Genomic DNA, 26,490 nt, shown 5'->3' with positions numbered 1-26,490 from the left:
ATAATCTTTGTTGGTCTTGAAGGTGCTACTGGACTCTGATTTTATTGTGCTACTTCAGACCGACACGGCGACCCACTTGGGTCTAAAGCCTGTTAAACTAGAGCTGTCAAGGAAACCTGTAATTTCCAATGGAAGGAAGCTTCTCAATCGTGAGGCCGCTTGTCGAAAGGACCTTGTCCGCAGGGTGACTGTTTAAAAAAATTTTTTTTAAAGGCATGTTGTTGGTTAAGCAGTTGTTTGCCTGATCCTGTGGACCAGTTTACAGTGCCATAGGGCAAGTGATTGGTTACAGCTGAAGCATAATCTTATGCTTGCCGAATTACTTTAGTACAGCCAGCATATAAGGCTGGGCTGAAAGATCATCTCTAAGATGAGTATTCTTTATGAAATGTTTTCATGCCCTCGTCCTAGGATTTATTCCACTGGCGCAGGAACTCGATGTGCCAGATGGTTAACATGTTTTTATGATGCTTCAAGGGCACCTGCAGTATTGGGTTAATGGTTTACTGAGCAGGGGATTCGTGGTTTGTTTAGAGAAGTAGCACATAAATTTTGTACACAGAGGCCTGCTCAAAGTGGTTTACAAGGCCCAATATGACAATAGTAAAAAAAAGCTGAAGTAGTATTAGGTCTTTACTGCATTTCCTTTCCTTGTCTCTGATTACCAGGGCAGACGTGCAAATGCTATTTTCAAGGAAAGCTGATTTTCCATATCACCAGCCTCTTAATTATCTAGCAAAGAAATAATTTGTCCACATATTCTTGGGAAATAATTTTATCGGCATTATGAACAGGTGTAATTCATCCCCTTCCTCCAATTCCCCATGCAGTTGAAATTGGTTCTAAGTGTTTGGACTTGTTGGATCAGATGACATAATGCCAAAATTAATCGTGCCCCTTTGAGGAAAGGGAACCACTTCCTGCCCCATGGAGCCCAATAATGACTTTGGGAAGCATTAGGGGAGGACCCATTTTTTGGATGTGTTAGTTTTTAAGAGGGGAATTATGTCATTCATAATGACATCCATCCCAGGGGGGATTATTATATATCGAATGAGTGTATACTGGTACAATTATTGGAGTATCTGTTCAATGAAGTCTGATTCAGGTACGTAGCTGTGTTGGTCTGAAGTTGCAAAACATAATTTGAGTCCAGAGTCACCTTTAAGACCAACAAAGGTTTATTCAAGGGCTGAGCTTTTGTGTGAATGCATGCACTGTTTATTAAAGTTGTGTTTGATGCCTTTGTGACTAAAGGGACCTGTCATTTTGAGCAAGTTGTAGCAGTAAAGATTTATAGTGCAATCCTATGCATAATTTTTCCAGTGTAACCCTGTCGATGTTACTGACTGGAATAACTCTGCATCAAACTGCACTGTTCAAGTGTTTTACCATTAAAAAAATAACTACAAAGACCTTACGTTTTCCATTTTGCCAGATTACAGAGGGACTCATATGTTGTGAGTTCGAATGTCCTTTTAGAGAACAATTTATACCTAACAATTGATCCTTCCAGTGGGAAAAAAAATGGCTGAGAGCTGTTGTGTGACAGGGTTTTAAAAATACTTTGAGAATTTGATATCTTTATTCTCATTCATGTAATGATATTCCGTGTTGTGTTCCAAATGGAACCTCCCTGTGATTCCTCTGTCTTTGTGATGCAGCCTTCACAAAGCCAGGATTCCACTCTCAATGATGAAGCTATTGCCAAGCAGTTACAGCTCCAAGAAAATACAGAGGTAAGCTACTTCAGTGCTTTCCTGTTTTTAGCACCCCTTTTCGTCATGCTGAATGTGCATGGGTCCTCTTTCCTCTTTTGATGAATGATATTCTTACCACATGGCATGATAGTTCAGTATAGCCTTTCTGCTAAAATCCTTTTTCTTTTTTCCTTAGTTTCTTTAGCCTCTTTTGTACTTGGATCCTCTGTTCTTGCTCTCTGACTTGCAGCTTGTGTGGACGGATTTCAATTAATTAGAAAAGCCATATTTTACTGAATTGGTTGCCTGACACTCTTCTGAGGGTGACAAAATGAAGAAGAGTGGGTTTTATACCCCAATTTTCACTACCTGAAGGAATCTCAAAGGGGCTTACAATTTCCTTCCCTTCCTCTCCTCACCACAAGCACCCTGTGAGGTAGGTGAGGCTGAAAGAACTCTAGCTCAAGGTCATCCAGCTGGCTGCGTGTGGAGGAAGAGTGGGGAATCAAACCTGGCTCGCCAGATTAGAAGCTGCTGCTCTAAACCATTACACCAAGCTGGCTGTCTCAGTTAGAAGTCAATTACAGCATCACCAAGGGCCTCTGAACCATAAGAGAAAATATTTATGCCGATTGCAAATATATAGACAAAGAAAAGACTTGCTAGAATAGATAAAATAGGTGATGTGTTGAAATAGAGCATGGCACTGGTTGTCTTGGGGACCTGTCACAGCCTGGCTCCAACTTCATGAGAGGATAGGAGGCTTCTCTAATGTCATGGGTGTGCCAGTGGTGCCAGGTGGGGGAGGGAGTGAAAGGTACACATGGTGATGTCACTTCTGGTGACATGTCACTTTCAAGGGATGTGGTAGGGAGGCGTGGCTAGCTGACATCATTTCCAGGGTTCCTTGAAGCCTGAAAATTTATTTTAGGGGCTCTTCCACAGTCAAAAGGTTGAAAAAGGTTGGCTTAAAGGGACCCCCCCACCCCATGTTACAGCTGATTTTCAGACTCAGCACATGGCCCCATTACATTCAAGCACTTTCTCCCTGTTTCATCAGGATGCAAGGGAGTGTTTAGAGGGACCCAGTGCTGCCCTGGCTCCCTTTCAGTACTCTCCCTCTAATTTCCCAGGCTGAGGTGGAGTATTGAAAGGGAGCCTAGGCTAACTAGAGCCTGTTGTATATTATTTTTTGCAGTGGGCTTTACTGTTAGTGAAATATAAAAGCCAACCTTACACCCCAAAAGGGACTGATCAGTTTGCATTTAAATATTTAAGTCTGTATGAAAAGTTACCTGATGTTTTGGAAAAGATGGTTTGGTTTAGGAGAGGCTGTTTTTCTTCAGTTCAAACCTGACAGCTTTTTCTTTTATGTGTCGTTTGGTTTGCCCTCTTCCACTTTCGTTGTTATGTCTGCTTCATGGCAAAAACAGGAAAGATGAATGCAATTTATTGGTCCTAATATCCTCCTGTGGTTTATGACCAAACAGAACTAGAGCCTCTGGCATTCTTCTGCTTATGAAGTTATCTGTCTGAATCATGCATCGGGGCAAGTTTTGATCTCATTCTTGTCCAAAAATTGGATTTACGTAACACGGTCAGCGCAACTCTTATCAATAAAAGTCCTGACACAGAATAAATTATTTTCCCTTAGAGAAATATTTGACAATTCTGGTCACCGTGGATGTTGTAGTTATTGAGTTAATGGCAAAATGAAAGAGAATTTCACTAGATTGGATTAGTACAAATGGATCACCCAGGGCATATATTTGTATCCGGACAAAAAGGGAGTGTAAAATATAACTTGAATTATGAGGGTGTGTTGGCTTATTTTGAATAAATGAGAGGGAGTTAGTTTTTATGCCCCACTTTTCACTACACAGAGGAGTCTCAAAATGACGTACAATTGCCTTCCTTGCCTCTCCCCACAACAGACACCCTGTGAGATGGGTGTAGGTGAAGAGAGCTCTGAGGGAACTGTGACTGGCCCAAGGTCACTCATCTGGCTGCATGTGGAGTAGTGGGGACTCAAATCCAGCTCTCCAGTTTAGAGGCCACTGCTCTTAACCACTATACCAAGCTTCCTTAAAATGGTTCCCTCAAAAAAAAAATCACTGCCCTTTGCCACCATACTGGTTTCCCTTAGCCAGTACAATAACATCACAGTTTGACCAATATTTAAGGTAAGAGTTGGTGTGACTCTTTCAAACTCCATCTGTTGGTCTCATTGTAGGCAGATCTTACAAAAACTGAGTGGTGGAGACTGGAGATCTTCTGGACCTGGTCCTTCTTGCTTCCCTAGAAAACATAAATGGGGATTGCTTTTGCTACTTGCAAGATGGCTTTTGCTAAAAGATTTTGGGGGGTGGATGGCTTGAACAACGTTTGGTTTAAATATGCTTTCAACTTTGTTCACAGGCAGGGTAAATCTGATTATTAGCAATTGTACTGTGATGAGTTACACATTTCCTACTACTTATAGGTGGAGAGACAATTGCATGAGGATGAAGAATTTGCTAGAACACTGGCCTTGTTGGATGAAACTCCAAAGAAGAAAAAGGTAACCCTTTGTGAAAGGTTTGTTATGTATAACTAATTCTTGACGCCAGGTGAGGCCTTCTAGAAGAATGTATGCATTTATATAAGCAACCTTTTGACCATTGAGAACCCCCTGAAACATTCTTCAGGCTTCAAAAAACCCCAGGAGTGATGTCACCTTCCTGCCACGCCCCCAGAAGTCACATGTCACCAGAAGTGACATCATTCAGACACTCACACTGGATGTAGCATCACTAGGCCACTCCCACAGCACGGGAAGCGACAGCAGAGAAATATTTTCAGATTGTTTGTGAACAGAACCATACCTGCTGGCTACCAGTTTGCTTTTCTTCATCAGCAGTACCCTGCCCAAATAGGGACGGGGCAGGCCTTGCTTATTTGGCTCAGTTACAGCAATTCAGAATGCAAAGTAGATGAACACTTGTGGCCGTGCCAAGTTTTCTGGACCAAATTTTGTATTGTGAATGAGTTCTCCACACACCTTGCTATAAGTGTTGGATTGAACTGGCTGGATTCTTTGAGAGTTGGCAAATAGCAGGCAGCATTCTGTAGCTACCGGAAATTGCTTTGCAACTGACCCTGAGCCAACACTGAAATTACTCCCAGTGGGTAGCCAGATAAGCAATTTTGCTGGCTGAGGTCAAATATTTGATAGCTTGCCTGTATGGCCAGAGAGGTGCCCTTTGGAAATGTCAACCAATTTTCTACTTAAATGTAGAAAACAGAGAAAAGAGGCAGGCTTAACAATGCTGAAGAGTGGCAGTAGCTTCTCAGTCCAGAAAGCTTTGAAACGACGGGAAGGAAAAGAATTTATTTTTTAAACATGGGCTACTTACCCAAATGTATTTAGCTGAAACATATTTTGGGTTTGAATTACAAATGGAGACATTCTCATTATTATTAATATTTTAATATGTTTTGTTGCCCTGGTAGCCTATATTTTCTGTAGTAGTAATTAAAAGCAAAAATTCCTACTTGGCTAGTGCTTCTTCCAGTGTCCCAAGCCTTATTAGGGCTGCTGGAAGAAAGGAGATGGCTGATCAGAAACTAGCAGTTTCCTCCCCCCTCCCAGCTCTTTGTGTGCTGCATTTCATCCCTCCCCCCACCCACAACCTTGGAGTAGTGATTTTTGCAGGGATCTGCCTGAATGTCTTGATTGTCCAACTCTATCCTCCTATGTCCCTACAAAATTTTGGTCAAGACCAAGTACTTCTAGTCATCTAGTATCTTTATATCATTTTGTGGGAGTAAGCCAAATACACACTTGACGGTATAGTGAAGGGGTGCTGGCTGCTATATAAAGAAAGATTGGAGAAATATTGAAAGCTGTGTCGTTCAATTCCAAAGTACACCGAGCACATCTTTTAATCCTTTTTATCCCTTTAGCCTCGCAAGGATCCAGGAGATAAACAGGGGATTTCAACAGCAAAAACGAGTCCCAAGGAAATGGAAAGAAATAAGCAGGCTCACAAAGGTAACGTTCACCTGGAAAAATAGATCATTTTGTTTGTACTCCGTAGCACTTGTTTTGGGCTTAAAACCTCCCTTTCTCCCCAGTGAAATCTGCTGATTCAACACATGACTCAAGGAATTATACTGCAAAGGACCAGACTTGCGTGGAAGGTACTGGGACACATCTGGATCTACACCCAGAGTCTTCTGTTAGTAAAGAGAGGAAGGATTTGGGGAATAAGATACAGTCTTCAAAAGTGAGCTCTAAACTGGCAGCTCTGAAGCAAAAAGAAGAGAGTATAAGAAAACAAAATGAGACACCAAAAGTAAAATCAGTTTCACCAAAGGAAGAGAAGACACCTAAAAAAGAGAAGGTTTCTCCCCAAAAATCTAAGGTAGGCTTGGGGGAATGCCACCTAGGGGACAGTACACTTTGTTATGTTTGTGCTAATGTGTGCTGGAAGGTTTTGTTGAGATGGGTTGGTCATATTGGTTGGCATTACACTTTACTTGCTCACACATTCCTAGTTGACATATTAACCTATAAGTCAGCCCCAGTGTGTTTCATTTCCTTTGTCTGATTATATCCATGGGAAATATATATATATTTTCTTTTGTAGTCTGTAAGTCCTGAGGACTCTGAAAAGAAGCGAGCCAACTATCAGGCTTACAGAAGCTTCCTTAATCGAGAAGGTCCAAAAGCACTCGGGTCTAAAGAGATACCCCAGGTAAGTCTGATTAATTTGTTACAGCAAGATGGTCTGTGCTGTGTGTTGCTGATACCTGCTGGCTCAGCTCTTCCGGGTTGGGTGGAAGGGCCCCTGTCCAGCCATCCTCCCCCTCCCCCTCCTGCCTCCTGCCAATCTCTTTTTTCAAGTCCTCGAGAGACATTGCTGCAGCTTTGTAAACGAGCCTTTACAACCATAATTTTAAAAAGCTCAGTCAGGTGATTTTTGTCACCTCTATATGCTGCAACTCATGTTGCTAAATCAGGTTCGAAAAGAATGTAAGAGTGAAGGAGTGCTGGACTGTAATCTAGAACACCTGAGCTCTAATTCTTTTCTGCCATGGCTTTTACTGGGTGCCAGTCACTGGATTGGACTCACTGGTAGTTTCCACTGTCACAAGGGAATTTCTGCCTATGGGACATTCTTGCCTCCGCCATCCTACTGCAGCCCAAAATGCTGCTCCTGGGGACTTGGGACCTCCCCTTTTATTAGCAGGAATTGTCTGCTGGATCCAGCCCACCGTCTGTCATTCTGAAAATCGCAGAGGGGCTCACTAAAAGACGGGTAAGGGTTCCAATAAGTATGCCCCGTTCATCAGAGGCCTCCAACTTGCAACTGTAAGAATCCTGAACAGCACAGATTGCAAGTAAACAGATTTTTTTTAGTAGAGTTCTAGTACAGGGGAAAACAATAAGTTCTGTGTGCTTGAGGCCTCCCGCTGCCAACTTTAAGAACATTTGAAGCACCAGGAAATGTGTGCTTGTGTTTCCCTGTGAGTCTATCTATGTCCTTGTTTGCATTTCCAGTTTTTAGGATGTATGTTTCTCTACCAGTACTGGTAGCATGACCAATTCACGTATACAGGATGAGTTCAGCTTTGTACGAAGAGCTGTAAAAACTCAAGCAGAAATAAAACTAGGCCCCTGCAATCCATTACTTTCAGATAAGAGTTAGCCTGATGAATGTGTGCTGAACTGCCCTCTCCACCCCTCTGCGTTCAGAGCATTTAAAACACGTTTCTCTCCTAAACCAGGTTGTAATCATAATTTAAAATGGCAGGCAAAATCTGGTTTGCACCGAGGATAAGATTGCATTGTTGCTCACGTGCCTTGAAAGTGTGGTTAATACCAGGAAGAGAAGAGGGAGTAGCATACACAAAACTGGCTTCTGGTTTGTGAGTTACAGTTTGCAGGAGTGCTTTCTGTTAACACATTTCTGTTCCTAGGGTGGTGAAAATTGCTTGGAGGGGCTGAACTTTGTGATCACGGGTGTCATGGAATCCATTGAACGAGATGAGGCCAAGTCTTTAATTGAGCGCTATGGTGGGAAGGTGACCGGTAACATCAGCAAGAAGACCAACTATCTTGTTAAGGGCCGTGACTGTGGCGTGTCTAAATGTGAAAAGGTACGTGGTTTTAGACGTACTGGGCTGTACTGAGCTGATTTTTTTGTTGACTGAAAGCAGAGGGAGGAGTTACCCAGTACCCTCCATTTTATCCATGAGCACTAAGGGTGTGCAATTTTTTTAATTGGTATTTTTCAGTTTGAATCTATTGGACTTGAAAAAAATTTCAGGAGTCCTGAAAAATCTCGGATCCCAATTACTGGTACAGTATTTGGATCTGGGAATTTTTGGAAATCTCATGTGTTCAGGTCCAAAAAACAGAAGAAAATGACCAGTTAAAAAAAAAGAAGCTAGCCCTAGCCTAGGGCTGGCTTGGGTTCTCCTGCAGCCTGGTTTAAACTACTCTACAGGAGACTTCTTGTGCAGCCTAGTTTAAACTGGGCTGCAGGAGTAGCCAGCAGAATGATAAGCTGTCATGGAGCTCTCAGCTCTCCACCAGCTAATCCTGGCCTGACTTCTCCTGAAGAGGCCAACTCCAAGCCAAGCAAGCGGGAACTGCCTGCTCTCTACTGACACAGCTGATCCTGGGGCTGTTTTCTGCAGTCCCTTTAAACTTTAAAGTCATAAACAGCTGGGAGTGGGAGCAGTCAGTTCCAGCCTCTCCACTATTTTTGAATTTTAGTGGTAATTCCCAGTTATATCTGGGTGTTTTTTTCCCTTCAAATCCCCCCATCCCCTGCACATTTTTCTGAGAAACCCAGATATTTTGGGATATTTAGGTATATTTTTGACTCAAGTAGATCTGGACCCCCCCTCCAAATGACATTCCCCAGCTGTGTTGTGCTGCAAAAGGAAGAGGAAATCTAGCAGGTTAGTCATGAGACTACAATTTGTTGGAGTCAGGGACTCTTTGCTGAAACGTTGTGGCTTCCCATCTCTCTTACCCATATACCACCCATTTCCTCCCCTCTCATATTGGTAGAGAACAGTCTGCTGACACTTGAATTTTTCTGCACATCTGGAAATGTAGCCACTACTGTCCTGTGACAGGAGAAGAATCACCTGCTCTGGTTTTCAGAAGAGAATCCTTTTACTGTTTCACATCTGGGTTCATCCTGCTCAGTGTTGTGGCCATAACAGTGCTCAGCATAGCCTTGAGAAATTCTCATTCATGCATTATGACCATTCTAACCTAGTCCGTCCTTGGCATCTGGTTCTCTGAAGCGCACTGCCTCTGATAATGGCCATTACTTTCTGCTGTTGCGATTAATGGCCGTTGATCTGTGCTTTGTCAGTCTGCCTAATCGTCTTTTAAAGCCACCTCAGTTAATGGCCATCATTTTCAGTTTCATGAGTAATTCTCCTCCGTTATATTTTAACACATTGCCCTATAAAAGTAGACCCTGAGTGCTCTGCAGATGTATGCTATTTTTAATTTTTTATTTCTGTCATAGGCATCAGCTTTGGGGACCAAAATTATTGATGAAGACGGCTTATTTCAGCTCATTCGGACTTTGCCGGGCAAGAAGTCAAAGTATGAAGTGGCAGCTGAAGCCGAGGTTTGTGCAAATTAATTTTGGGAAGGCATGCAGACAAATTCACCTCTCCAGCCCTCATTTGTCACTGAACATATTCTGGTTGCCCTTCTGGTGAGCAGTCTTTAGGCATGCTGGTGCTGCATTCCCAATGTTCTCTCCCACCTGGCTGTTGTTTGTATTCTACACTTGTCCTAAACTTGCTTCTTCTCTCTTGCTTCTCTCTGCTGTTGGGGGTGTTCCCCAGAGCATGAAGGAGGCATCCATTTAACCCTCAGCCAGAGGGTGCAGGGATTAAGCTTGGCAGAGGACAGTGGAGAACGGGTTTGATTCCCCTCTCCTCCACATACAGCCAGCTGGGTGACCTTGGGCCAGTTACAGTTCCCTCAGAGCTCTTTCAGCTTCACCTACAAGCTGGTATGTTATTTTAGACCCAGGAGATATAGAACTGTGTAAACTAGGAATAGAGATGTGAAAATTTGAAGCCATGGGGGAGGAGCTTACTCAGCGTAGGGAAACAGGCAAGAGAGCTTGCCAATCTGAGACCTTTTTCTGCTCTTACCCGGAACAGAACTGCCAGATACAGTGCAACTTCCTCGCATGAGTGGAGCAGTAGTGACTTGAAAAGAAAGGCTTGCTGTTAATAAATTCTTCTGAAAAGCTTTGCAGTATATCTTAGAGCTGTACTTTTCAGTCTTTGAAACCTCCTTTTAGTTCGTTTTGGCTGAGCCACCCCATCCGTCTGTTACAGTCCCTCTGCCTATTGCAGAGGAAGGGACACTGGTGAGGGCTGATGGTCCTCATGGTCGCCTTGAATGAACGTATAAATTGCTCTAGAACGCCACCTGCTCAAGATAAGTTCTGAGTAGGCAAGCTGTTAGGGAAGTCTGACTGCCTTTACCAGTCTCTTTGATGAATCCCCAGTAAGCTTCCAAGGAGCCTTGGATTTCCAAAGCACTGTTTGCTGGCTTCTAGTTCAGACCTGCCAGTGCTTTCCTATGATTTTATTTTTGCTCCCTTAAGGTAAAGAAAGCACAATCCAAATGGGGGAAAACACCAGAGAAGGTAGAAGCAGAAGAAAGAAAAATTAGCCCAGCAAAATTGGAGGTCGAGGTTAAAAAGAAAAAGTCTACCCCTGGAAAAGATGGTGCAGTGAAATCTACAAAGAAAGAAACCATGGAAGCTAGGAGGGGTCTGGTTTTTGATCAAAAAACCTTGGAGAAGAAACATGCTGCCAAGGATGCGGGGAGACCAGTTCAAGAGACAACTAAAGGCGAGGCTGAAGTGTTGTTGTGGGTGGACAAATACAAACCCACGTCCCTCAAAACAATCATTGGACAGCAAGGAGATCGTAGCTGTGCTAATAAACTTTTGTGTTGGCTTCGGAACTGGCACAAGAATACTTCAGAGGACAAGCATGGTAAATGCACCTATGTGGCTTGGTAGTTTAGAATATTTTGGGAGCTGCCTCCCATGATGTTGGCTCAAGGTGGTTGGGAAATGCACTGTACATAACTAACATTTCTTCGGGAATCTGACTGTCCTAGTAGTGGGTTCAATCTAAAGTACCCATTTCATTCATAGCAGTTGCGGGCATTTCATTTCAGCTATAAATAATTTGATTCTGTCCATCTTTGTATTAGACATGGCTGGATAAACCTGTCCTCCGTTTTCCCTACAGTAAAATCCAGTAAGTTTGGAGGCAAAGATGATGGCGCCAGTTTCAAAGCAGCTTTGCTTTCAGGGCCACCAGGGGTTGGTAAAACCACTACTGCTTCATTGGTTTGTGAGGTGAGTTGTATTTTTTCACATAGGTGTTGGGAGGGTGGGAAATCTGATCCATGCCGTTGAGGTTCCCTTGGGGCTTCTTATTGGTTGCAACTGCTGAATGGCAGGAAAAGTGTAGTATGTTGATGTTGGGAAGGGTGTAGTTGCTGCTCTTGTATTTACCAGTCAGTAAGAACAAAGATACATATTGCAATTGCCTCGTGGGAGTAGCCCGGCTTTGTCAATTGAGAATTCTGAAGCCTCCCCCCACTGGCACAGAGAGAAAGTTGAAATTCATAGGAAAGGAGGGTGGTCCACTTGGCTGACTTTGTCACTGTCAATCTCTGACCTTACTAGCTCACATTCTGATGTCTTTATTGTGTCTTGTTCATTTTGTGTTACATTGATGGATTTAGTTTTATAAATCAAGAACTAGTACCTAGGTTCTTTCTCTGCCTGGAGATGCTTTTTTTATATTGGTGGCTAATAAGGCTCATAGAATTGTATTGGGGAAGTGACAGTTGTTTAGAATCATAGAATAACAGAGTTGGAAGGGACCTCCTGGGTCATCTAGTCCAACCTGCCGCACAATTCAGGACACTCACAACCATATTGCTCATCCACTGTAACCTGCCACCCCCTTGAGCCTTCACAGAATCAGCCTCTCCATCAGATGGCTATCCAGCCTCTGTTTAAACATTTCCAAAGATGGAGAACCCACCACCTCCTGAGAAAGCCTGTTCCATTGAGAAACCACTCTAACTGTTTAACTGCTTGTTAAAGGAGGTGCTGAGGAGTGTGTGGTGCCCCTCCTCTCCAGTTGTTAACCTAGAAGTAAGAGAGATTTATGGATGGGGATGGTTTGGGCTGACAGATTGGGCAACCTTTTTAGGGGTCACTGGAAAGGAGCCCCCTCCCATCCTGCTGCAAAACTAGCCACAGACTAAGGATCTATTTCGTTTGAATGAGGGCTGGGTATTTTTTTTTAGTAATGTTGCTTTAGTTGGTATCTGATACTAAAACTGATGTCTTGTTTTTGGGTTGGGATTAGAAACTGGGTTTGAGTTACGTGGAATTAAATGCCAGCGACACCCGCAGCAAGAACAGCCTGAAGGAGGTGGTTGCCGAGTCTCTAAACAACACCAGCATTAAAGGATTCTGTTCAGGTATTTCTGTTTACATGGATGCTTATTGCTTCACTTAGTTCATTTTGACCCCGTTTGCCTACAAGTCCACAACTGTCACTAAGTTCTCCTCCCCAAAATCAGCTGGCTCACTTGCCCACTTTAAATCAGTTCTCAGCCTGATCGTTTTGCTTCTCCATCCTGTCTTTAGGAACATCAACGTCTGTTAGCTCAAAGCATGTCCTGATCATGGATGAAGTGGATGGAATGGCAGGCAGTGAAGACAGAGGAGGAATTCAGGTGAAGCTTCTTTTGGGAAGCATAGTTATAATCCATTGCGTGGTGTTGTGGGATGGGTGGATAAGCGGAAAATTCTGAATGCTTTGGGGGACAGAGTAAGCTAAAAGAAGAATCAAGCATCAAAATGATCAATGTGACAAAAAAAGGGGGCATGTATATTGGGGAGAGAGATAGGTAGCTAACATAGATTGGGTGGAGCAAGTGTTGATCCTTCAACGCCTGTTTTCCTGACAAGACTAATCAGAATGAAACATGGAAGAATGTGTGGCACTGTGTGTTGGTTTAAATTATGGCATACTTTAATTCTGATCTACTGACAGCTGAAGGCAGTATTTGCTGCTAGCTTGGTGTAGTGGGTAGGAGTGCGGACTTCTAATCTGGAGAGTTGGGTTTGATTCCCCGCTCCTCCCCCACATGCAGCCCGCTGGGTGACCTTGGACTCGCCATGGCACTGATAAATCTGTTCTGACCGAGCAGTAATATCACGGCTGTCTCAGCTTCACCCACCTCACAGGGTGCCCGTTGTGGGGAGAGGAAAGGGAAGGCGATTGTAAGCCACTTTGAGACTCCTTTAGGGAGAGAAAAGTGGCATATAAGAACCAACTCTTCTTCTTTTTGCTGCCTTGCTTTTAAACGAAGAACATAACCTTAGTGTTGCAATGTATAATTGCAGGAGCTGATTGACCTGATTAAGCATACAAAGGTTCCAATAATCTGCATGTGTAACGATCGGAATCATCCAAAGATCCGTTCTCTCGTCCACTACTGTTTTGACCTTCGCTTTCAGAGACCACGTGTCGAGCAGATTAAGGTATGACCATGAATGTGCTTGGGCCTCTTCACTCAGTGACTAATGGGACCTGACTGGCAATTCAGTTTGCATTAAAGCTTCTTAACCAGATGTTTCCAGGCAACTCTTAAACTGGGTGTGATTACTGCCCCTTGTTTACCCCAGACATCCTGATTTCAAATGTTACTAGTGTAGGATTTTTTTTTAAAGAGCGAAGTTCCAGTCTGCTATCATGACTGATAGCTTGTGATAGATGAATTGATAGAGGGCTGATCTAACCTGAGCCTGTACATGTGACATATTGTGATATTCCGGGTGCTTGACAACTCCCCTGTTTTCGCAGTGCAGAACCTGCCACAAAGGTAGGAGCCCTGGTAAGCCAAAGCATTTGTGCCTGCAAGCTCCAACTACTTAGTGATCCCTGGCCTCAAGGAAGCTCACTTGACCTCAATCAGGGCCAGAGCTTTCTCCATCCTGGCCCCCACCTGGTGAACAAGCCCCCAAGGGAGATCAGGGCCCTAATGGAACTTGAACAGTTCTGCAGAGCCTGCAAAAAGGAGCTCCTCTGCCAGGCATTTGGTTGAGGTCGACATGAATCAAACACTTCCGATTGGCCCCCAAGCCTCCCTCCTATAGAAACCACTGCCGATCCATCAAACTCACAGGGGTGTCAGTAAGCAATAGTTGTTAATGTTCTCTCCATGTCTACCATTTTATTGTATTATCTAATTGTTACTACAGTATTGTTGTTACAACTACTGAGTTACCTGTATAGTTCCCCGTTTTATGTAAACCGCCCTGAGCCTTAGGGGAGGGCAGTATATAAATAAGTTAGTAAGTAAATAAATAAATAGTTTGGCTGTTGGCTCACAGGCTGTTCAAGCCATGCAGATGTTTTGTCTGAGCCCTTTCTCCCTGATATGCTGCCTTTCCATGTACATGGTGTTGTTTTTTTAATGGAGCAAGGGAAAGCAATACGGAATGCAGTGCTCAGTTAGAAACACCTTGTTCGAGTGGCACCATCCAGGAAAATCTTAAATCACATAATTCTGCAGGTTGAATACACTAGTGCGGAATCTGTTTTTGAGGGGCCTCAATCCTGAAACAATGTGGTCTCCATCCCGGAAGGCCTCTGCTTCTTTCTGTTACCCAGGAATATCTTGGTTGTTACCACCAGGGAAATGCTGATCATTTCTTAGGGGGAGTGGCCAGTCCTTCTGATTCTCATGGACTATAGCAGAGCTGACCATTTCTGGTGAGCAAGAAAAAAACACTTAATCTGGAACCCGTTGGAGGTTATTGTACCTTCTCTGTCTGTTGTAAAGAGTTTCATTTTTAAACATCATTTAAATTTCTTTTAAATTTATTTTTAAAAATGACAGTCTAGGCATATAGCTGTTATAAAATACAATTGTGATTATGATTTACTGGAATTCTTGGTAGTTGGCTGCGTAATGTTCTTTCTGTGGATTTTCATATTTTGTTGTCTCTGCCATTTGCAGGGTGCCATGATGTCTATTGCCTTTAAAGAAGGGCTTAAAATCCCACCCCCAGCGATGAACGAAATCATCTTGGCAGCTAATCAGGACATCAGACAAGTAAGTTGTCTATTCCATTCTTAGTAGAGCTCTGCAATGCCACCAGGTGAAATGCGGATTCCATCTTCTGCAGATGGCCATGTGGGGATGGGCATGGCTGGAAGGGGAGGATGTAGGATTTGGATAAGTAAGATTCAAATGGGTAGCCGTGTTGAAGTAGCACAATAGAATCAGAGTCCAGTAGACTCTGATTCTATTGGATAAGTAAGTAAGTGATGTGGAAAATAGTACTAGTGGGAGTTGCATTAGGAGTGGTTGGCAGCAGTAGGCTTGAATATTCTTGATGGATACAAGAAATGAAATAGATGCAGTATGTGAAGCTTGAGAATAAAGGAAGAACACTTACATTAGCAAAGAAATCTGGCAAGAAGGTTCCAGAGACAAGTGCTGAAGGAGTGGCAGAAGGAGGGAGAGCTTTTAAAAAACAGAGCAGAAGTCTTGCTTGCAGTGGGAAGTCTCACGCCTCGTGACTATTTCTGAACATTTATGAATTTTGCATTTTTCTCTGGAAAGCATTCCTTGCAAACTTTGTCTCATCTTCCTACTTTCAGGTTTTACATAATCTCAGCATGTGGTGTGCAAAAAGCAAAGCCCTGACTTATGACAGTGTTAAAGAAGATGCCAGCAAAGCCAGAAAGGATATCAAGCTGGTAAGAGAAGCATCGCCCTGACCTGGATAACCCCGACTAGCTCCATCTTGGTAGATCTCTGAAGCCAAGCAGGGGTTGGTCCTGAGTTGCATGTAAAAGAGAACCAAGAAGGAATGAGAAATGTCTTGATAATGTCTTGTGTTATTTTTTGACCTTGTTATATGTTCAGATTGTTCCATGTATTACCCCTGCACTGTTGTATGTGAACCGCTCTGAGCCGTATGGGAGGGCAGTATAGAAATCTAATAATAAATAAATAAGAACATAGGCCAGTTATGATGAAGCTTATCAGAACAGAGAGGTAAAAGAATGCTGATGGATTGTGTGACACCAGCCTATGTGAAGAGAGTGGATTCTTGATGACACTGGAAAAATGGCAGCTAGCCACCAACTTTGGTGTGACACACTTCATCATTCTTCCATCTCTGACAATATTGTTAGAAAGATCGAAGTTCTAGATCTGGCACTATTTGGTTATAACATTATAGAGCATAATTAACTAGAATTTAAAAATTGGAATGAGGTGCACCTACCCCTTAACATTGCAGGCAGTGCCAAGTGTCCTGTTGGTATCATTTCTTGCTCTGCGCATTGTGTTGAGACTGGCATTATGAGAGGTGGGGGGGGGGGGGCTCCTACATAAAACACCAGCGGTTTGTTTTCTTCCCTATTCCCCCAACGTAGGAAATATACAGTTAACAAAACAAAACTCAACCAGGCCACTTGATGGGATATCATCATGCTCAGTTTCCCTGTTCATCTTGGCACAGGTATCAGAAGAGCATGGTGGCCTATCACGCATTCTGCTTGTTGTAGGGGTAGAGGGTGGGGGGTAATGCAAAGCTGGTAGTCCCACATCTCCTGTAGAGTCCAGTCTGGCTCTGAATGTAGAAGAAGAGTTGGCTTTTATACCCTGCTTTTCACTGCCCAGGAGTCTCAAAGTGGCTTACAATTGCTGTCCCTCCCTCTCCCCGCAGCAGACACCCTGTGGGAGGTGGGACTGAGTGAGCTCCGACAGGACTGCTTGGTCAGAGCAACTGCTAATGAGCCTAAGGTCATCCAACTGGCTACATGTAGGGAAGAGGGGAATCAAGCCCAGCTCGCCAGATTAGAAGCCACCGCTCAACCATTAAACCGTGCTGGCTCACACTAGAAAAGTTCATGACTTCTAAAAAGAAGTCATTGCTATTCTTTAAACCAGTCTGATGGGCTCTGACCTTTCAGAGCTGTTGAGATTTAATGCAGATGGTTGTGAATCCTTGGGCAGATGATGCTGAATATGGCTGTTGTTGTGGAATTGAAACTACAGTTTGCTTTAAAACCATTGTTCTACAGGGCCCTTTTGACGTCGCCAGGAAGGTTTTCGCTACTGGAGAGGAGACTTCTCGTATGTCTCTTATTGACAAGTCAGACCTGTTCTTCCACGATTACTCTCTAGCCCCTCTCTTCGTCCAGGAAAACTACATACATGTGAAACCAGCTGCTGCTGGGTGAGTTAATGGAGCCTGTATAGTTGGGACTTGAATGAAAATGTAGGGAGATCAAATGGAATACCTTAGTAATAACATGGCCAAGTGGTCTTCTCCTAGGGGTGACATGAAGAAACACCTGATGTTGCTTAGCAAGGCAGCTGACAGTATATGTGATGGTGATTTAGTTGACCGGCAGATTCGCAGCAAGCAAAACTGGAGCCTTCTACCAATACAGGTGACCCCTCTACCTTTGGTTTCCACTGCCTAATCTCTGCTTTGTTACTGCTGATGAACATGGAACATACCAGTGGCTCATAGAAGTTACATGTAAAGCTGCCTTTTGCACACCCCCAAGAGTAATGTCTAGAGTAATGGTTAAGCAGCGATCAGCAACTATGTAGGTGTGGTTTAATTTAGAGCCAAATATAGGTTTTTAGAGAGGTATATTGGAGGGGTAGGTGTGAATGCCCAACACACGAGGGAAATGGCAGGCAAGGGCTTTTATGAGATTCAGGGGCTTCCTCAATATGCTTTGCACAAAGTGAAATGATAGAGGTGAAGAACTCTCAGGAATTAAAGTGTCAACCATGCACAGATTTATGCCAGCATACCAAAACAGAAAATAAATCTATGTTAGTGTTAGAACAGTTCAGTAGAGTATCTCCATCTTCCATCTTGCACATTCCACTGTTGCCTTGAGTACAGTTCTGAATGTGTGTGTGTGTATAGTTTAGGAAACAATTATGTCCAATAAAGCCTCTATGCAAAACTGTTGCACATTTATTCTTCCTTTTAAGGCCATTTATTCGAGCGTCCTCCCTGGGGAGCTGATGAGAGGTTACATGCAACAATTTCCAAATTTTCCAAGTTGGTTGGGCAAATTTTCATCCACAGGAAAACATGACCGTATCCTTCAAGAGCTGTCGATGCACATGAGCCTCAGGTAAAATGGGCAACCTCTTGTAGCTTCCTATTGCTTGATGAAAGATGATGTTGAAAGCCTAATGGAAGTAATGTATGACGATAAATGTTTGTGGTCCATTCTGTCAAGGACTATGCATTCTTTCACATGTGAAATCAAAAGCCATGCAGTCATTCTTGTGAAGCTTTCTAGGCCATAGTTGAATGAGTGAATAGGATTGTGGGGCGGTATCATATGGGGAGATATGAGATGTGCACAGTCATAGGCCAGTGATAACCATTGGGACTACAATTCAAAAATACATTTCAGTTCAATGATGTAAAACATATAGCATAGGTATACAGCTGAAAATTATTCAAAGCGCATACTAGTTTAAAAAACATAAAAGATTTTGAATTAAAAAAATTTTTTTAAGGACTTTTAAAAGGATTTAAAATTCCATTCCAAATGATTCAAAATACCAATCAAGTCAGACTAGTGACCTGTTCAGATTAAATCACATCTGCACATGCATCCAGCCCATGACTCTTCAAGATAGCAAGCAGGAGTCTGTCTCAGCCCTCCATGGTCTTTGAATGCTGGTGTGTGAACCTAGGTGACTTTGTGCAATACTGTGGACCATCCAGTGAGAAAAAGCTTGCTAAATACATTTTCTCCCTCCCCACAGAACACATGCAAGCAAGAGAGCAGTAAACCTGGAGTATTTGCCATACTTACAAGACGGCATTGTGAGGCCGTTGGCTTGCCTGGGTACAGAAGGGGTACAGGATGCCGTGGCCTTCATGGATTCCTATTGCTTGATGAAAGATGATGTTGAAAGCCTAATGGAAGTAACCAGTTGGGGTGGCAAGCTCAATGCATTTTCTAAACTGGATTCCAAGGTAAGAAAGCGATCAAAGAAATTTCAGTTGAGGTTGCGTGTAAAAAAGGGAAGAGGGCTTTGTTTATAAACTGAAAGCCTGTAAAGAATCACAGAAGTGTGTGTGTGTGGGGGGGCATTGATTTAGACCCCCCCCCTCCCCATGCTGTATCCCTTCCAGGATCCTGTACATTCTTCTCCAGTCCGTGTTGTCCTCACAGCGACCCAGAGGTAGGTTAGGACCAGAGTCTCCCAGATAGTCTGGCACTCTGCCTGCTACACCACACTGGCCAAAGTGAAATTTTGTTTTCTCATGCATTGACTCCCCTTCACCCCAAACAGATTAAATCAGCTTTCACACGGACCTATAACAAAGAGGTGCATCGCACACCCTATTCGCTGCAAATAGTCAAGAAGTCAAAGCGACAAGCAGAGTCTTCTCAGGATACAGAACTGAATGATGGACTGGAGGCTGATGAAGCCCAGTCTGACGATGAGCAAGAGACCATTGAAAATGATGCCATGATTAAGGTAATGTTTCCCATTAATGGTGCAGCGTAGCTCCACAGCGTAGCTTTATCACTGAGCATTTGGCCAGACTGATGGATTGTGAAATTTTTTGGCTGCTAAAATGGCTTCTTTGAGATATTGATGGCCTCGGGGGGAGATGACTGGTGTGAAGCTTGAAAGGCAGCTTTTCAAGCCTATTCTGCACCACTTCATCCCATTCTTTCATTTGAGTCCTTAGAACAGGTATAGTCAAACTGCGGCCCTCCAGATGCCCATGGACTACAATTCCCATGAGCCCCTGCCAGAAAATGCTGGCAGGGGCTCATGGGAATTGTAGTCCATGGACATCTGGAGGGCCGCAGTTTGACTACCCCTGCTTTAGAATGTGCTCTGGGAATGATGGAAAGCACTGTGACATTGGTCATGTGACTATGAGTTGGAAATGTCTAAATCAATCCAATATATAGATCAAAATTTGTATTGCTGCTTTAAACACTATTTAAATTCTTGAATGGCTATTTAAGCACATTTTTTTTCTCCCGCAGAAGAAGGTAAGGTCTGCCAAGCAGCCAAAAGTGGAAAGACCCGAACAAACAAAAAAGGGAAAGACAAAGAAGAAATCTAAATGATTATTTTCTGACCAATAACACTGACCAGCTGTTCAGACTTTGCTGTCATGTTACTTCAGGCAGAGATGGAAGATGAAAAGTTAAAATGAATGGGCTGCAAAAGCCCCTCTTAGACAGTGTTTGTCCTGTTTTATTACTTCAATGCAGAAAGAGACACACATGAAAGTCTAAGAAAGACAAAAAAATTATTTCCACTTCTTGAAAGTGTTGGTAGAAACCCAGCAACAAGGGAGGGGAGACTGCCCACTTATGTTTCACCTTTGCAAAGCTCATGGTATTTTTACAATCACCATTATGTTGTCAGATCTTGTATATAGTATGTAATAACATATGCTAAATTGTCTCTTTTGTACAGAATGATTGTGCAGCAGTATGTAAAGTTGCAATAAAAATTAGTTTCGTATTTTAAACCAATTTTTCTCCTTGAATTGCATGATGCAGCTGAATCATGTTTTATCTTGGTTTTAGTATCTAGGTTTCATTCTCTGATAAGTTCAGGACTTGTCGATCAGATGGATCCCTCCTCTTTTGAGTGTAAAATGGACAAGAGCCAAAGAGCTTCTTTAACATACAATGGAGCTTTATTTTCTCCCTTAGCTCACCATCCCGGCAGACCTCTTTCTGTAAGTAGGAAATGCCTACTTTGTCTTTTGGCCTGCAGAAGCATTGTAGTTTAGGTGGAACTCTAGTAGCTAATTGAAGAGTAAGAGGCAATTCACCTTTGTTGCAGGTATGCAACGCTGTGGTAGTTTGAAGTGTGCTGCTTTCTTTCCTTATTAGATGTTCAGGAATTTAAAACTGCGAAAAACCCAAAACAAACTACTCACGTTTCCAGCAGCTCTCTTGCATTCTTTTAGCCCAGCTGGCTCAGTTCTGCCTCTGCTTTTATGCAAGTGTCCAGGAAGAAACTGACCACACCCCCTAACAGCTGCAGCACCGAGGGACGCTGGAGGACCCCCCCCCCCCAGTGTTCATGAATTTCCTGTTAGGGATTGCCTTAAAAGAAGACCTATTCTATAGGGTAGTCTTGAACTGAACATATAACCTAAATTTATTCCAGGGTAAATTTGTTTTGTTAGTTTCCAGGTGCACCTTGAAGACAAAGACTATCACAGGGTTTAGCTTATGGCCCTGCTATTACTTGAGTTTTAAAGGGCATGCTTCAAGGATATAGGCAGTACATGCAAATCAAACTAAGTAGCAACCGTTTTATATGTCAAAGCAGCAAAAGAAAAAGTGGTGACAAACAAGCTGGACCTCTAAACTGTTCCTTTCAAACTTTGGCAACTTCACTAAGACTTGCCGTTCAGCATTCAAATTTTTATTGTAAACAGAAAAGGCTATGGTACAAACATTCTATCAAAATATAAATATTTACAGGCTCAGAATGTGAACAGGTTTGTAACTATAAAAATCTTTTTTAAGAGCAGTATCAACTGGATTCAAAAACTTGACACATCCTTAAATATTGCAGCACTTGTGTGTGGCCAGTGTCTTCTGAAGATATACAGAGTTGTATGTTCTAATTCAGAAGGGTGAAGTCATTTTCATTAGGGTGCACAGTAGACAAAATCCATTTTCTGGCTTGTATAATGTTGCATTTAATCTGTAGAGGTATAAAAAATACAAAATACCTGGTTTACAGCCTTCCACATTTCAGGAGTTGGGAAAATGGGAGTGAGGGACAAAAGCTGCTGTATACTGTAGACATAATCATCAGATCTAGCCTCCTATCAGACACCTCTCACACCTACTGAAAAAGCCACATAATTATACTGGTGAATTTGGCCTACTTCTTAATATAACAATTCTCATACTTTTAACAAATTAAGTACAGGATGGAAAAACTTCCACACTAATATACTCAGGTTTGGCGGTAGACATGTTTGACTGGTGTCTCAAAGCTTAGTGGGGTGTGTATGTGAAGTATTAGAATAAAACATGCATTTTTCTGTCCTGGCACTGTTAGAGAAACCAAGCCTTTTTGATCATGACCTTGATTACTTGTAGCAGGTTAGAAAATCAAAATACTTACTTGACTGTGATCATTATTCCACTTCCAGCTTGAGGTACGGTGTACAGTCAACAATTTTTGTAAGGCTGACAATATTAATTTTTTCTAAACACATTGGACACGAGCTTTCACTCTGTAACAAGCTGTTTAAAGATAATGGAAATCATGTTTGTGGCTGTTAGAATCACTCTCAAACCATTACAAGCTTGCGTTTCAGCTGATTTGATCTACCATTTCTTCACAACGATTAAGGGAACACTGCATACCCAGCAGACATAAGGCAGAAAAGAAGTGGAATCTACAACCAGGGACCCTAACAGAATCTACCTAGAGTTAGATCAGTACCCTAACTCCAGAATACCTCATGTAGCAGCACAATGGGTATGGAAACCGTCCCCCCACTAGCTTGCTTTCACTTCTAAGAGGTGGTTGAGGTAAAAAGTTCAGAATCTGTTTTTGTCATTTAAAATCTCTTCTGAACACTGAGTGACTAGCTGAGTTGTCCTAAAGTCAGAAGGAGGCAGGGTATTCAATTTTTTCCCTTAGTTACTCCAAATAATTTTTCCTTCGCCACTCCTCTAAACATTGCAGTAGATCAATAAACGCAATCAAATTGGCAAAAAATTGTGTGGTTTTTTCCCCTCAATTTTATTGGTTGATTCTCTTAGTATCCAGGGTATCAGGCTGATAATTGATTTTGTTTATTGATCTACTGCAATTCTTGGTGAAATCAACCTTTTTTTCTTCAATGCTCCTCTAAATAGGCAGGGGAGGCAGAAGTGTCCAAGTTAGGCAAGATCCATTCTGCTAGAAAACATGCTTGCAGCAGAGGAGGCATCCTTCTGCCATTAGGAAGTACCTCCGTTAGAAAAGCAGAGGAAAGCTGAACTTCGCATACGTAAAATGTAAACTGTTTGACTGCAGAACTCAAGGTCACATAGAATTGATCTAGTGCAGCGGTTCTCAACTGCCGGAATGCCGCAACCCCAACTGCGGCGGTAGTGAGAACGGTGTGCGCAAGGGCAGTGGCGCTCAACGATCTAGAGGCGGCGTGGAGGCGGCCAGTGTCATGGCTCCACCGCTGCCTGCCGCCCACCACCACGGTGGCAACCTATCCTAGCGATCCTGGGGAAGGGGCCAGGCAACCCTACTTGGGGTCAGGACCCCAAGGTTGAGAACCAGTGATCTAGTGCCTGGTTTGCTTCGATGATCATGAAAAGTATCCTCGCCATTCAGGCAGTATTCCTTTAGGCTAGACTGAAAAGGACTCACACTTACTTTCTGAACTCTGAAAACAGGGCAGGGAAGTCGCAGTGGGGACACACAGTCCAGTCGCCTCTCACCATATGCCGCCCCTAGGGGAAGCAGAGTGATTAAACCTGGATGTTTCATAGGGTTCCAAGTTAACACACAACAACATATATTAGCTTACTGGTTTTTAAGGTGGTTTTATATTGTAAATTGTATCTCACTATGTTGTAAGCTGCCACAAGCTGGCATTGCTGGGAGTGGTTGGTTAGAAATTGAAATACAGTAAATAAATTTTCACACCCATAAGGGGTATTTTGTCAGATCGCTGGTTGATGTATACATACACATTGTAAGAAAATGAACTGCCAAAATTACACATAATTTTCAATTCTACATTTTTTGTGTGTGAACACAAAATTCATGGAGCAAGAGGCATGATTTTAATAATGCCGTGATTGGCCACACAAAATAAAACCTGAATCAACACCTGGGTTGGCTTAGTGTATCAACACTTGCTCCTGGTATGTGTGAATGTACAGGTAAGTATTTGTGACTACTAAAGAAGACCCATAGAAAACTAAATTAGATCTTGACAGTTGCATTTCACTTGATACTTACAGTAGCGATGCAGTAGGGAAGGTTGTTTTTACAGCCAGGACAGAGAAGCTCACATTCGGGTAGCAAGAATTCGCAGTAGGGACAAGGCGTGGTTGGCTCTTCAATTTCTGACGTGTCGGGTCGTCTAGTGACAGAATGGGAGAAATCGATTAAGAAATCAAGACTGCCAGGTTTTCTGTCTAATAAAGCAGCAACACTGTTTTCTTGTCTGAAGGAGCACTAAGCACAGGTATAGCACATTAATGCCACTATGTCTGAAGGAGCACTAAGCACAGGTATAGCCCTATGCCACTGTGTGAGTCTTCAAAGCAACCCTTAGTTATGAGAAGGGCAGTTTTGCAAACTGATTTTCAGCAGCTGGCCATAGACCCAGAGAGCTAATTTGGTGGCCTAATTCTTCCATGCTCCTTTACAGAAGAATGGGGCCCCTCAGTGCCTTTGCTGTGCATTTCCTACAGCATGGCACTCTTTGCTCGAGTGGTAAGAAAAAGAAGAGGAAATCTGATTCTAAAAAGTAACCAGTCAATCTAGATCTTACCTTTTGTGGATGTTCTTGAATTTCAGTGGCGCTAACTGATTAGAATGTTTTCAGTGCACATTTTCAATCATGTTTATATTTTATTTATTGATGGGTCTATGGCCACTGACAATAAACAACTATTTGACTTAATGGCATCAACCCGGTGGCAGCTTCAGGATGGGCTTCCAAGGAGGCTGAAATCGTTAGAAGTTAGTTCCCAGGGTTTTGACGGCCACAACTCTGAAAGCAGCTTATCTGAAGATTGCTGAATTGTCCTTGGAATGGCAGAAGAACTGTAGGTGAACAGATCTCGCAACAGCTGGAAGTTCTAGTTCAAAACTCAGCCACAAAATCTCTAGGTAGCGCTCAGCCCTGCCTTCTCTGACTCGGTTATAGTGAAACGAGTGACACTTACCTAAGCAGGAAGGGTGAGCTATCAAAATTAAGCTGTTGTTGCTATTATTATTATTACTGAAATATTGTGTGTGCATCATCATGCTTATATTTCAGCTAAATTTTATTCACAACTGGAGCAACTAGACACTGCCTCGTGCTTCAGATCGATGAATAACCAAACTCTGAATGTGACACAAGAAATGGCTGCCCTTGTCTGTGCATGTTCAAGAGGGAGGATTTTGTTGAGGAATGCCCTGAACCCCCTGCCCCCCCTCAGCCTCCCCTGATCTATAAGTCCTGCACAGTGGCTATTAAAGACACTACCTCAACTGTCCGCTGTTTTTATTGGGCAACCTTCACAAAGCAATACATCTCCCAGACTCAGTTATGCAAGGCTTTGAGGCTCACCTGACCATGGCTTCAATCTTCTTTTTATACCTCAGATCAATTTTATTCCGGTACTCTGGCCTCATCAACATGGCAGCAAAACCAAATGCTGACTTTTTCAGTCCTGCTCTATGACATTCAATTACGGTGGAGGTCAGGATGGGGACAATGTCTGCAAGAAAAAGAATGGAAACCAGGCTTCCAATGGTTAGGAAAGGCTTGTTCTGAGTGCCTTAACTTTCAGCAATATTGTCAGGGGTTCCTGAGTTTTACAGAAAGCTGCCAATGTCCTTCCCAAATTATGATAACACTCATAATAGAAACAAAATGCAACATCTGGCATTAGGCATTCATGGATGTTCCTAGCAAATTCACTCATGCATAGACTGCATATTACAAGCATTGCCTTGCTGGATAAGACTGGACGTCATGTAGTCCAGACAGAATTTTACAGGGGGGAGGGAGGACTGCCAGAAGTAGGGAAGGAGGAAAAGCTGAAGACATGAGGGAAGAGAAAAGAAGGTTGATGGGTGGGTGGAAAGAAGGAAGCAGGAAAATGAGAGAGGGCCTGGTGGCTGCCATTGTGGACTCACAGACCTAGAGAATGGGGCCAGGTTCAGATAGATTTTCTTCTGCAGATCTGGGGAACACTCCATATATGCAGACAAAATGTGAAGTTCTCCCCAAACAAAGCAGGTAGGAGGGCAGAATCCACTGCTGTCCCCCTTACTATATGAGCAATTCACAAAAAGGCTTTGTTTTTTGGTTACATTTTCTTAAAAATAATTTAGAGTAATTAATGACTGATCTATCAGTGGCTATTGGCTGTGATAAACAAATGGACAAATACAGGAACATATTCCAGATAACCAGATAGTGTTAACAACTGGGGATAGACTTATTTCCATTGTGTCTTTTGAACTCCCAGGGAGTCAGGCACAGTCTGGCTAAGACACACATCCTTAGATTCTTAATTCATTCCTCTTTTCCAGTTCCAATTCAGAGCTCTGAATTCCAATCCTACCGTTTCTAGAAAATTCATGAACAAAACCTAGCACTGCGCCAAATAATAGACAGTAGGAAGGTAAAGTGACAGAAAGAACTAGCACTTTTGAAATGAATTCTTGCCCAATGCTGTTTATTAAGGAGTCAGACCCCTTACAGGATCAGTAGCTCCAGACTCTCATTCCACTTAACAGATGATCTGCTGATGTTTTCGGTCTTCAAAACCCTTTTGTGCTCTCTTCCTGCCATTTACACTAGAGTTAATTTTTTCCTTCAGCTCTAGACCACAGATACCTAAACTTGTCCTACAGTCCACTGTACCACTGTGGAAAAAGACTCTAGTGGTGGAGGTGTGGGAG

At 42.9% G+C, this 26,490-nt stretch overlaps 2 protein-coding genes across 4 annotated transcripts in view; one reads left to right on the top strand and one right to left on the bottom strand.

Moving 5' to 3' along the window:
* Positions 1-20,350, top strand: part of RFC1 (replication factor C subunit 1) — a 40,520-nt gene extending 20,170 nt beyond the window's left edge. Inside the window, exons 6-25 of one of the 2 annotated variants that reach the window (XM_077301711.1) lie at positions 1,665-1,739; positions 4,183-4,260; positions 5,646-5,733; positions 5,817-6,106; positions 6,332-6,439; positions 7,665-7,844; positions 9,239-9,343; positions 10,343-10,739; positions 11,001-11,110; positions 12,138-12,252; positions 12,422-12,510; positions 13,184-13,321; positions 14,803-14,898; positions 15,450-15,548; positions 16,884-17,038; positions 17,138-17,255; positions 17,818-17,963; positions 18,610-18,823; positions 19,144-19,332; positions 19,857-20,350. In XM_077301711.1, the coding sequence (XP_077157826.1) occupies positions 1,665-1,739; positions 4,183-4,260; positions 5,646-5,733; positions 5,817-6,106; positions 6,332-6,439; positions 7,665-7,844; positions 9,239-9,343; positions 10,343-10,739; positions 11,001-11,110; positions 12,138-12,252; positions 12,422-12,510; positions 13,184-13,321; positions 14,803-14,898; positions 15,450-15,548; positions 16,884-17,038; positions 17,138-17,255; positions 17,818-17,963; positions 18,610-18,823; positions 19,144-19,332; positions 19,857-19,940 (2,874 nt within the window). In that variant the 3' untranslated portion in view covers positions 19,941-20,350. The remainder of the gene's footprint in view (positions 1-1,664; positions 1,740-4,182; positions 4,261-5,645; positions 5,734-5,816; positions 6,107-6,331; positions 6,440-7,664; positions 7,845-9,238; positions 9,344-10,342; positions 10,740-11,000; positions 11,111-12,137; positions 12,253-12,421; positions 12,511-13,183; positions 13,322-14,802; positions 14,899-15,449; positions 15,549-16,883; positions 17,039-17,137; positions 17,256-17,817; positions 17,964-18,609; positions 18,824-19,143; positions 19,333-19,856) is intronic. The other variant, XM_077301712.1, reaches the window with a different exon arrangement.
* An 889-nt stretch (positions 20,351-21,239) lies between these two features.
* Positions 21,240-26,490, bottom strand: part of WDR19 (WD repeat domain 19) — a 44,836-nt gene continuing 39,585 nt past the window's right edge. For both annotated transcript variants that reach the window (XM_077301709.1, XM_077301710.1), the window contains exons 33-37: positions 25,148-25,298; positions 23,824-23,947; positions 23,233-23,309; positions 21,976-22,097; positions 21,240-21,546 (exon numbers count right to left, since the gene is read on the bottom strand). In XM_077301709.1, coding sequence (XP_077157824.1) covers positions 21,989-22,097; positions 23,233-23,309; positions 23,824-23,947; positions 25,148-25,298 — 461 coding nt within the window. In that variant the 3' untranslated portion in view covers positions 21,240-21,546; positions 21,976-21,988. The remainder of the gene's footprint in view (positions 21,547-21,975; positions 22,098-23,232; positions 23,310-23,823; positions 23,948-25,147; positions 25,299-26,490) is intronic.

The sequence above is a fragment of the Paroedura picta genome, chromosome 10 (assembly GCF_049243985.1).
Source record: "Paroedura picta isolate Pp20150507F chromosome 10, Ppicta_v3.0, whole genome shotgun sequence".
Taxonomy (NCBI): domain Eukaryota; kingdom Metazoa; phylum Chordata; class Lepidosauria; order Squamata; family Gekkonidae; genus Paroedura; species Paroedura picta.
This window is presented reverse-complemented; position numbering and strand designations above follow the sequence as displayed.